This window comes from Chiloscyllium plagiosum, chromosome 2, assembly GCF_004010195.1.
Source record: "Chiloscyllium plagiosum isolate BGI_BamShark_2017 chromosome 2, ASM401019v2, whole genome shotgun sequence".
NCBI classification, from domain to species: Eukaryota; Metazoa; Chordata; class Chondrichthyes; order Orectolobiformes; family Hemiscylliidae; genus Chiloscyllium; species Chiloscyllium plagiosum.
The window spans coordinates 119086822-119099463 of NC_057711.1; the positions used below are offsets into that span (position 1 = coordinate 119086822).

General features: G+C 40.9%; 1 protein-coding gene across 1 annotated transcript in view; it reads left to right on the forward strand.

Moving 5' to 3' along the window:
• Nucleotides 1-12642, forward strand: part of tek (TEK tyrosine kinase, endothelial) — a 121087-nt gene that overhangs the window by 86664 nt on the left and 21781 nt on the right. Inside the window, exons 14-16 of the mRNA XM_043717289.1 lie at nucleotides 2747-2910; nucleotides 5077-5290; nucleotides 6592-6702. Coding sequence (XP_043573224.1) covers nucleotides 2747-2910; nucleotides 5077-5290; nucleotides 6592-6702 — 489 coding nt within the window. The remainder of the gene's footprint in view (nucleotides 1-2746; nucleotides 2911-5076; nucleotides 5291-6591; nucleotides 6703-12642) is intronic.

Genomic DNA, 12642 nt, shown 5'->3' on the forward strand with positions numbered 1-12642 from the left:
AAGCAAATGCTCTTCTCCAAGCTCTACAATGGTAAGTAATCACTAGGAGGATAGATAAAATGTTGGAAGGACATTGTGAAAGCCTCCCTAAACAAATGCAACATCTCCTACCAATGTGGGAATCATTTGTCTGAGAAAATGTAAACTAGAGAAGAAGCATTCACGAAGGCACCAATACTTTGAGTATTACCGAATGCAGCATGTGGAGGCCATGTGCAAGCAGTGTAATGAGCACATAGAATCCGGGCCTTCCCATCCACCTGCCTCATCAAACATCATTGCCCCACCAGTGGCAGAGACTGCAACTCCAGGATTGGACCAATCAGCTGCTGAGAACCCTGCCTCCTCCCCAACCCCTGAGGGATTTGGGAGTCCATGTGCATGAATCACAAAAAGCCATCATCCAGGCTCAGTGAATAATAGGGGAAGGCACCTGGAATGTTGGCCTTTACTTCAAATACAGTAGGGTATAAAAGTAGGAAGGTTTTGCTAAGACTGTGCAAGGCATTAGTCAAACCACAGATGGAATACTGTGAATAATTCTGGGCCCCTTATCCAAAGAAAGACATGCTGACATTGTAGGCAGTTCGGTGAAGGTTCAGTAGGTTAATATCAGGTATAGAAGAACTGTCTTATGAGGGGATGTCAAGTAGGTTGGGCCAACACTCATTGGAATTTAGAAGAATGAGAGGCTACCTTATTGAAACATACAAAGATTCTGGGAAGACTTGACAGGGTAAATGCAGAAAGGTCATTTTCCCCTTGTAGGAGAATCAAGGACTAGTGGGCATAATCTCAAAATAAGGTATAGCACATTTAACACAGAGGAGGAATTACTTCTTTCAGAGAGTATTGACTCTGTAGAATTGTTTCCTGCAGAGGGCTGTTGAATGATCACATCTGAGATAGACAGAGTTTTAATCAGATGGAGAATCAAGATTATGGGGAAAAGACAGCAAAGTAGGGGTGAGGTTATCAGATCAGCCGTAATCTCATTCAGTGGCAGAGCAGACTGGATGGGCTGATGGCTACTTCTGCTCCTATGTCTTATGTTCTAAAATTTGTCCATCTGGTGTTCTTGTACATGTGATCAAACCAATAATTATGCATGTTTATATCTGGGTCTTGACAGACACTGCTTGCTCAGGAAATATAACACATTTTTTTTTCAGTCACTCTTCAGAGGAACACTCTTGCAGCTTTAGAAACAGGAAACACAAACTAAACAGATTGTTTTATAGCAAGCTTTCCTGAACTGTAAATATAAACTCCAAGCCTGAAAAACTGTCCATGCAGAACAGCCATAAAATGCATTTGTAAAATAGTCAGATGTTTTCCCTGAAGTACATTCAACTAACGGTTCTGGAACCATGTGATTTCTAAGAAATGCATTATTTCTTTCACAGAAGTTACAATGACTTTTCATTGACTATTTTGGAAAAAAAAAGTAGGCATCTCCACAATCCTTCAAATTCAAGTGTGCAAAATTATTAAATATGAAGCATCTTCATAAATGAAATGTGATATCTGTCCATATCTTAACTGATACTTTAGCTTCATATGTATAAAATATCAACTTATCAGTTGCTTTGATTGAACTGATATCAGCTACTTTCTTTAGAAAATAAGATACACTTTTGATTAGGTTCAAATTGGCATGACCATGCTGGCTGACAGATTTTAAGGAACTTTACCACTATCAGTATTAACAAAAGTTGCATCTAAAACAATATAACAAGTCAAAACATCTTCTTTTTCTAAAGCAACTCTTGGTTCATAACTATTTCATGTGTTGATCATTAAATTGTGGAACATCTATAAATGGATTGACAGCTGCCATCAGTGCACTTAATACATTTGTGATATAATGTAATAAGTATTACTCCTAATGCTCATAGAGAGCTGGGGAATTGTGAATTGGTGATGCCTACTTTTCCATCCACTTAGATCACAGTGTTATTCTAACTTCCATTTTGTGGATCCTAAAGGATAAACTAAGTTTAAAATGCTTGGACATCAAATTAAGCAATTAGTTGGTCCATTGTGGTTGAGAGAATATTCACCCTGACAAATCAGTATGGGGACAAACTGATACTAATATCCTAGTTTGAGATTGCTATTTATACATAGGAAATGACACTATATATACTAATCTACAGCTGGAACTTCATCCTGCAAATTATGGGGTTATCATGTCTATTTATCCTTATACCAGATTTCAGGGCTGTGGAGATTTACAGAAATAATACCAAAGGAAGAACAAGTTATATTGGCAGAGTAGAGAAGGTGGGATTATTGTCTTCAGGTCAAGAATGGTTAAGGGAAGATTTAATAAAGGCATTCAATGTCATGAAGAAATTTGATAGAGTGAATAATAAAGAAATGTTTCCAGTGGCAGGAGGGTTGATGACCAGAGGACACATATTTTAGGTAATTGGCAAAAGGTTCAAAAGGAGAAAGAAGGAAAGATCGTTCTTTTCCACAGCTGTTTCATATGATCTGGAGTGGCTGTGGAAGCAAATTCTGTAAAACTTTTAAAAAGGAAATTGAATAAATACTTGGAAACATTTGCAGCACTGTGGGGGGAAAAGGAATAGGGTGGGTGAGACTAATTCCATAGCTCTTTTGAAGAGCCAGCACAAACACAACGGGCTGAATAGTCTCTTGGCATGTAAGTCTCTATGATCATCTACATAAATGTAAAATCCCCAAGGCGTATCTGAACAATGATGCTGTCCTTTTCCAGCTGTGTACTACAGGCGCCAACAAGAGGGGAGGCTGCTACTCTACGCCATCCTGGGGTCAGCAGGAATGACCTGCCTAACCATCTTATTGGCCTTTTGCATTGTGCTTCACTTCAAGAGAAACAATTTCCAAAGGAAAATGGTGCAAGCTTTCCAAAACAGCTCGGTAGGATCATATGACTTAACATTGCTGGGTTGGCATTATAGTTGCTCCAGTAATGCAGAGATTATGCTGTAGATTTTTTTCAATAATAAAATGTTGCAGTTTATACAAAGTTCAAGCTGGAATAATAACTCTTGGTATTCAGAATTAGTTTCAAATATTAATTTATGTTTACTGGATGTGATCAGCCAATTCTGCTAAAATTAAATGTTTTTGTTATTCAGTCATTCAGGATAAGAACAGGTGAAGGCCATTCAGCCACTAAAGCTTGTTTCAACATTCAATTAGATTTTGGCTGATTATTTATCTGCCTTGGTTTCATAAACCCTTAATACCCTTAGTCTGAGCTCAAATGACTTTTTAAAATCAATGTCTCTTCTTGAAAATTTCTTGGGGGCTTATTTTTTTGAATTTTGAAAATTACTTTTTGGTTTTCTGGGACTCTTTTATCATTAATTATCAGTTATTAGATGATACAATCATGTATTAACATTACTTTCTGTATTTATGTTGACATATGCAGCATTTGGACTAACACTGAAATAGAATTAGAAAAACTCAACAATACCCACAACAATTACCAGCTCTTCATTAAATCTAAAACTGGGACACACCATGGAATGTGGTGTTTAGACTGAATATTTAAACTGGCACAAGTCAACAGACGTATGTTAACAACAAAAGTGCTTTTTCAAAATGATAGGCGCACATTTTCTACACACCAAAAGTCATTATCCTGAACACATGCCCAGACTAATGAGATCATAGCTAATGCATTTCTCTTACATGTTCATAACCAAGCAGGTGCTATCCTATTTACTAGATTTCAGATCTCAATATTAGATTTCTGCTATGTCTTTTAGAAGTACAGTCACTGCTGAACATGTACAGTTTAAGCTAGAAATTCCACATTAGTTAATTTACAAGGAATTTATTACTTCAGTGATTTCAGTTTTGTTGAATTCTGGTGATGCTTTGATGACAACTTTAAGACTGTTCTGTCTCCTTAGCAGAAGGTACCTTTGCCCTGATACCTCTGTTGTAGTCACCTTCTCACCTTCTCAGTTCCCACTCCACTTGCAACCTTCCTCTCCCTCCCAAAGCCTCCTTTTCAGCCACCTTGTACCCCCCACAATCTTTCAGCCACCTCCTCTGCCCATTCTGCCCTCTAACTTCCTGACAGATCCTTCCCAGACCTGGCAGATGGAAGTTCTGGATCTGGTAACAGGCTCTCCAAGCCTCAGCAAAAGGCCAACAACCATTCCTGCACCCCTAACAGGTGACCGCCACAGCAGGAGGCTATGACTTTTAACTCCTGCACTTCCTCTACTGACTGCTCACTGTTCCAATCACAGGCTGTTTTTCTCTCTCGCATTTGCTGTAGGAAACATTGGAGAGCACTTGTTTGTGATTTGAGGAGCAATTCTTCACTAATTTTGTCAATTCCATTTATCGAACCAATCTTCTCCAGTTGGACTCTTCCCAATTGAATTTTCTTGGGAACTTTGCACACTTTCAGGAACATATTCCCACCTTACCCCTCTCCAAATATTTTGACCACTGCCCTTACCTAATAAAAATCTATGTATCTTGATGCATAAATTTTTAATTGATCCTCAGCCTCAACAGCTTCTCGGAGAAATGAGAAGATTTACACTGTTTTGTGTGAAGAAGCATTTCTGAGATCACACTCCCATTGCATGCAAAATTAGATGGCATCAGATGACAAGAGGAGATAGTGAGTTCCCCCTGCTCTCACACCAGGAAATTCACTATTACACCTCCCCTTCATTCCTCAAAAGGATCTTCCTCATTGCACTTCACACTACTGTCAAGGGTCTCCCTCCCCACAGTGGTGATGGATAATAGTTAATGGCCCTCAGTTTGAACTAATTGAGTCAGCTCTCTGTAGGCCCATGACCAAGAGCATTACAATCCCTCATTATTTCTTCTGATGCTGCAGTCAATCCACACCACAACACGGTACAGCATTGTGCTTCATTTTCCCCCAGTACAGACAGCATGAACTTAATACAAGCAACTGGGCTGACGCCCTTCTGGATCTTAATTCCAAGACCATTTCCTGTATGACTTTACATAACTTTAATCATACTAAGTGTTTTTTTCCTTGCAGATTAACTATTGACCTGCCTTTTCTTTCCTTTGAAGAGAGAGGAACCTATTATTCAGTTTAATTCAGGGACTCTCACTCTGACCAGGAAACCAAAGCCTCAGTTGCGAATGCCAATAGTTTACCCTGTCCTCCACTGGGATGATATAAAATTTGAAGATATTATTGGTGAAGGAAATTTTGGACAAGTCTTAAAGGCTCGAATCAAGAAGGATGGACACAAAATGAATGCTGCCATTAAAAGAATGAAAGGTAAAAGCCATTCATTAAATAGGAACATTGAAACAAAAAGGGGGCAAATTCAACCTGGCCATTAACCATTGTATTGGTTTACTCTCAATCAGTAAAGTGATGGAAGGTGTCATGAACAGCGCTATCAAGCAGCACCTGCTCAGTAATAACCTGCTCAATGAAACCCAGTTTGGGTTCCACCAGGGCCACTCAGCTCCTGATCTCATTACAGCCTTGGTTCAGACATGGATAAAAGAACTGGATTCAGCTCCTGGAGACAGTTCCGCAATTTCCATTTGCTCCCCAGATTCTTCTGAATCCTGAATTGGAAATATATCACTATTCCTTCAATATTGCTGGGTTTAAAATCCTGGAACTCCCTCCCTCATTGCCCATAGGCTGTACATACACTGAATGGATTGCAGCAATTCAAGAAGGCAGCTCACCTCCACTTTCTCAAAGGCAACTAGGGAGGGGCAATAAATGCTGGCCAGCCAGCATCACCCACATCGCATCTGTGAATAAATATGTGTGTATCCCTGTTTTTTTTTAAATGGAGAGATTAATTTTCAATTGAAACCTTGGATAATCCTGGACAACTGACATATCTGTTCTCAACTCATCTCTCTGAAAGAAATCAGTCCAAATCAATCCATTCTTTGAGTTGACATTTGCTACCTTTTCAGGATCAAGGAGCAGGTTAACTAACCTTGAATTGCCATTCATTTTTCAAAACAGAATTTAATTAAACTCAACACAAACTGACATCAGATTTGTGTGCAAGGTTAATCAAAAAGTTTGAATATGGACTGAAAGTCAGTACATCTTTAAATTTTTCATTCATCTTTGTGTGTAAATATTTTGACTCCTCCCCATCACTAATGTTTGCCAACCTACAACCTTCTGAAATTGCTGCATTTCTCCACCAGTTCTCGCACATCTCCAATATTCTTTGCAGCACAGTTGGCAACCATGTTGTCAACTAACTGGGCCAATTGTTCTGGAATTCCCTCTCTAAACCTCTCCATCTCTGAGTTGCTTGTTAAACCCTGCTGTTTGATCAAGCCATTGGTCACCTGGCCTAATAATCTCTCTGTCTGCCTTGGTGTCACTTTTATTTGATATTTTCCCTTGTGAAACATCTCGGGACATTTTATTACATTAAAGCTGCCATTTATTGTTGGTGCACAGAACAGTGTGGAAATGGTATAAAATTTAAATATTTGTTCATTCTTAGCACTTACAACTGGAGGTTAAAAAAATAACTGATGTTATTAGCACTAATTTTGCCATGGCCTTAACTGTGATTCCTACATTTATAGAATATGCATCCAAAGATGATCACCGAGACTTTGCTGGAGAATTGGAAGTTCTCTGCAGACTTGGACATCACCCAAATATAATTAACCTATTGGGAGCTTGCGAACACAGAGGTACAGGTTCATCATAATCTTCTTTCTCATTCTGTGATATTGATCATAAATAGGATAGAAATACACCACAGACTCAAAGTCACCACTATTCAATCTGTCTAACACTGTTTCAGAATATTTCTTTGGAGGAATATTAATTTGACAGAACGTTTCTTGTTACTAATAAGGTTATATATCCCTAAATGCCAGTCTGTGTTATTTACAAACATACAGCACCTCTAACATACTCCAACATTCAGTAAGATTGTGGGTGATATAGTTGTTTGTTCTTCTCCACATTTCTGGCTAATCCTGATAATCATTTACTCCTTGTTAGAGAAAAAAATATATTTACCTTTACTTTAAAAGTATGCAATAACTAAGTGTCTCGCACTCTCTGAAGAAGAGAGTTCCAAAGATACTCCGTACTCTCAGGAAAAGAAATGTTAAATGTACTTGAAATGGGAGACCCCTTTGTTTTTAAACTATGCCCCCTCATTTCTTCCAGAAGCTAAAACATTCTTTCAGCATCCAATCTGTCAAATTCCAACAGGATTTTATTATTCAAGAAGATTATAGAACATGCTTTCAAAAATTTGGATTAATCCAACAACTATCTGAGTAGACATTTCATTTAACATCTTGGGATGAAGTCCATCTTCGATAATAGTGTTTTTTGTACCTTTTCTTGATGATTGTAATTGTTTTAGCTTTCTCCCTAATGGAGTCATAGAGAGTCATAGAGATATACAGCATGGAAATAGACCCTTCGGTCCAACCCGTCCATGCCGACCAGATATCCCAACCCAATCTAGTCCCACCTGCTAGCACCCGGCCCATATCCCTCCAAACCCTTCCTATTCATATACCCATCCAATTACACTTTGCTCCAATTCATCCATGCCGACCAGATATCCTAAATTAATCTAGTCCCATTTGCCAACACTTGATCCATATCTCCCTAAATGCTTTCTATTCAGATACCTATCCAGATGCCTTTTAAATGTTGTAATTGTACCAACCTCCACCACTTCCTCTGGCAGCTTATTCTATACACACACCACCCTCTACGTGAAAATGTTGCCCCTTGGGTCCCTCCTAAATCTTCTCCCACTCACCGGAACCTATGCCCTATAGTTCTGGACTTCCCCAATCCAGGGAAAAGACTTTGACTATTTGCCCTATCCATGCCCTTCATGATTTTATAATCACTTTATTTGAATCTTAGACTGTGAACAAAGATGCAAAATGTTTGTACAATTCATCTGCCATTTCATTATTTTCCATTGTTAAATCCCCAGACTCGCTCTTTAGAGGATCTACAGAGGAACCTTGATTATCTGAACAAGATGGGCGGGCACTATTTTGTTCAGATAATTGATTATTCGGTTAATTGATTCATTGCCTCTCCTCTGTGGCTCGGAGTTTTCTGAAGTTTCCTTTTTCCTCGCTTTGCCTGCCTTGCTCCCTCTCTCTATCTCAGGGTTTGTTTCTGAGCAGACACACCCTTGTGTATAAGAAACCTACAGCATTGCTGAAGCCTCCCGCCCCTCTTCCCACCCCTAACCACCCCCGTCCAAACCACCATCAGTTCAATGGGATTGATGCAGCGAGCACTTACTAAGTCCACTCCCCATTTAGAAGACTAGGCAGCAGTACATCGCACAAATGCCCCTGCACACCCTTCCGCCCCCACCCTCAACCCGCCCCTTGTCTGTGCCCCTGTCTGCCCATCCGCCCCTCCAACCCGCCCAACACCGCCATCCCGTCGGCCCCTGACCACACTTCCAAACAACCCAACCCCACACATCCAACCGCACCGCCATCCGCCACAACCCCTGACCCCCGTCTGCACCTCCAACTCCCACCCACACACCCCCAAACTCTGCCCCCCTCTGGGGCAGATGGACTGGACACCAAGACTACGATTGCTGCTGCCTTTGGGGGGTGTCTCAAAATAGCACACACACACACACACAACGTTTTACTGCAATTTTTTGACAGGTTCCACCTTTGTCCTGTACAGGACAATGTTGGAGAGATTATCTGTGGAAGGAGGGTTCAGGGTTCATCCCTGTGTAGAACTCCAGGGAAAGTGTGGGGAGAGAGAGGGAGGGTAGTCAGTCATTTGGAGACGGTGCCTGGGCTCCCATCGATGTCTCCTATTTCACCGAATGTGCAAACGAGCTGCACAAAGAGAATGCTTGACAGAAATCAAAGCAGCTGATGACTTCAGCTTTTGACTTCTTACGAAAGACCTCCATGTAGCACCTCATAGTATGACCAGTGGACTCCAGCTGCATTCACCCATCATCCATAGACATTTGGGTCCAGCATTTGCCAACCACACTTTACCATCATACTGTCTCTCTGGTACACTTGCATGTTGCTCGCACAACACAGACTTGCATTGCAGGGTACATTGGCATAAAACAGTGAAAAGCTGCAGCAAGGGCACCTTGCTTATACAACAGATATCCCTGCTCAATAGTTGGAGCAAGCTGCATCTCAGGGATGCTCACTTAGCACCGACCTGCATGCTTACAGCATCCAAGACTTGCCTTGCCTGTTAGTGTGTTGATGTTTCAGCCAGAGCCAAGGGCTATCAGTTCTGCCACGTTGATGGAGAGATAGCACAAGTATTTTCAGAGATGGGAGCAAGGATGGTGATATTAAGGGGAGGGGCAGATCCAGGAATATGGCAGCTAAGTGGGGCAGCATTGAAGGACCTGGTCGGCTCTGGGAAGGGTCTGTTGAAGGCAGTAACCACCACCTTGGCCTCCACAAGGGGAGCAAAAAGGGACAGAGTGGGCCTCATTAAGGTGTCATTTCAGGGCTCAGGGACATGGAGTCAAAGTTCAGTCACATCCACATTGGGGGAGATGGATGGAAATAGGTTGTTAGGATAATGTGAGGCAAAAGGAGACATGAAGGCTTAGGAGGATGGTACCTGATGACAAGGCATTTCCTCATTCTAATGTCATTCACTGTGAGTTGCATTCACTGCCTTCACTTGCCGTTCTTTAGATATGAAGTGCTACTAGGAAATGGCTATGACAGAATCCAAGGTGGGTGCAGTTAGTGTCAGTTTGATGGGCAAAGACACAGAATCCATGTTTGCTGGATGCTAAAATGTTGAACAAACAACTATATTAGACAAAAAGCTTACAGATAAGGCAGATGAACTTAGGACATGGTTGGGAACATGGGACTGAGATATTGTAACTAGTACAGAAACATAGCTCAGGCAGGGACAAGACTAGCAGCTTAATATTCTGGGTTATAGATGTTGTAAAGAGGATAGAAAGGGCCAAGATAGAGGAGGAGTGGTGTTTTTTGTTTAAGGATAACACTTTAGTTGGGCTTAGGGAGGATGTTCCAGTGAAGTCATATGAGTGGAATTGAGAAATAAGAAAGGGGTGATGACCTTCTTGGAATTGCGCTATAGCCCCCAGTAGTCAGCGAGAAATTAAGAATCAAATATGTAAGGAGATCTCAGATAACTGTAAGAATAAGAGAGTTGTAATAGTAGTGGATTTTAACTTTCTAAAAATAGACCGGGGCTGCCATAGTGTTAGGGGCTTGGATGGAAAGGGATTTGTTACGTGTGTAGAAGAAATTTTCTTATTCAATATATGGATGCACTTACTAGAAAAAGAGCAAAGCTTAATCTTCTCTTGGGAAATAAGGCAGTACAAGTGATTGAGATGTAAATAGGGGTACAGTTTGGAGCAAATGCTCATAATTCTATTTGTTCAAAATAGTTAGACCTTTTAGGCCTGATCTAAAAGTTAAACTCCTAAATTGTAGTAAGGCCAATTTTGATGGTATTAGGCAGGAACTTTCAAAAGTCAATTGAGGGAGGATGTTCGCAGGTACAGGGATGGTTGGGAAGTGGAAGGCTTTTAAAAATGATGTAATGAGAGTCCAGAGACAGTGTGTTTGTGCAAAGGAATAGGCTGCTATGTGTAGGGAATTTGAATGACTAAAGAAATTGAGACTCTGCTCAAGAAAAAGAGGGAGGCACAGGTTAGGTATAAACCATTGGGATCAAGTGAATTCCCAGAGGGGTATTGGGGCAATAGGTGCATACTTAATTGGGAGAGTACTGAGATACAGGTGACTAGACGAGATGGGATTGAGGTGCATAAGGAGGAGGTGTTAGCAATTCTGGAAAATGTAAAAATATTAAGTCCCCTGAGTCAGATGGGATTTATCCTAGTATTCTCTGGGAAGCCAGGGAAGAGATTGCCGAGCCTTTGGCTTTGATCTTTATGTAGTCATTGTCTACAAGAACAGTGCCAGAAGACTGGAAAATATTAAATGTTGTTCTCTTGTTCAAGAAGGGGAGTAGAGACAACCCTGGAAATTATAGACCTGTGAGTCTTATTTCGGTTATGAGTAAAGTGTTGAAGAGGGTTGTAAGAGGTAGGAATTCTAATCACCTAGAGAGGGATAAGTTGATTAGGGATAGCCTACACGGTTTAGTGAAGGGCAGGTCATGCTTCACAAACTTTATTGAGTTCTTTGAGAAGGTGACCGAATTGGTGATGAGGGTAAAGCGGTTGATAAGGTGTATATGGATTTCAGGAAGGCATTTGATAAGGTCCCCCATGGTAGGCTATTGCACAACATACAAAGGCATGGAATTGAGGGTGATTTAGCAGTTTGAATCAGAAATTGGCTAGCTGAAAGAAGTTAGAGGGTGGTAGTTAATTGGAAATATTTATCCTGACATTCAGTTACTAGTGGGGTACTGCAAAGATCTGTTTTAGGTCCGCTGTTGTTTGTCATTTTTATAAATGAACTGGATGAGGGCATAGAAGGATGGGTTAGTAAATTTGCAGATGATACTAAGGTCAGTAGAGTTGTAGATAGTGACAAAGAATGTTGTAGGTTACAGAGAGACATAGATAAGCTGCAGAGCTGGGGTGAGAGATGGTAAATGGAGTTTAATGTGGAAAAGCATGAGGTGATTCACTTTGGAAGGAGTAACAGGAATAATGGTAAGATTCTTGGTAGTGTAGATGAGCAGAGAGATCTCAGTGTCCATGTACATAAATCCTTGAAAATTGCCACCCAGGTTGATGGGGTTGTTAAGAAGGCATATGATGTGTTAGCTTTTATTGGTAGAGGGATTGACTTTCAAAACCTTGAGATCATGCTGCAGTTGCACAAAACGCTGGTGCGGCCACATTTGGAGTATTGCATACTGTTTTGGTCACCGCATTTTCAGAAGGGTGTAGAAGCTTTGGAAAGGGTTCAGAGGAGAGTTACTAGGATGTTGCCTGGTATGGAGGGAAGGTCTTATGAGGAAAGGCTGAAGGACCTGAGGCTGTTTTTGTTAGAGAGAAGAAGGCTGAGAGGTGACTTAATTGAGACATATAAGATAATCAGAGGGTTAGAAGGGTTGGACAGTGACAGCCTATTTCCTTGGAGGCAATGGCTAGAATGAGGGGACATAGCTTTAAATTGAGGGGTGGTGGATATAGGACACATGTCAGAGGTAGTTTCTTTACTCAGAGTAGTAGGGTGTGAAATGCACTGCCTGCAACAGTAGTAGACTCACCAACTTTAAGGGCATTTAAATGGTTATTAGATAGATATAAGGAATAGTATAGGTTAGATGGGCTTCAGATTGATTTCACAGGTTGGCACAACATTGAGGGCTGAAGGGCCTGTACTGGCTGTAATGTTCTATGTTCTATGAGGGAAATCAGGAGGGTAAAAAGAGGACGTGAAATAGCTTTGGCAAATAGGGTTAAGAAGAACACAAAGGGATTCTACAAGTGCGGTAAGGGCAAAAGAATAACTAGAGAGAGAATAGGATGAAGAGCTTATGCTCAAAACGTCCACTCTCCTGCCCCTCAGATGCTGCCTGACTGGCTGTGCTTTAACCGCACCACACTTTTTGAGTCTGATCTCCAGCATCTGCAGTCCTCACTTTCTCCTAGAAAATAT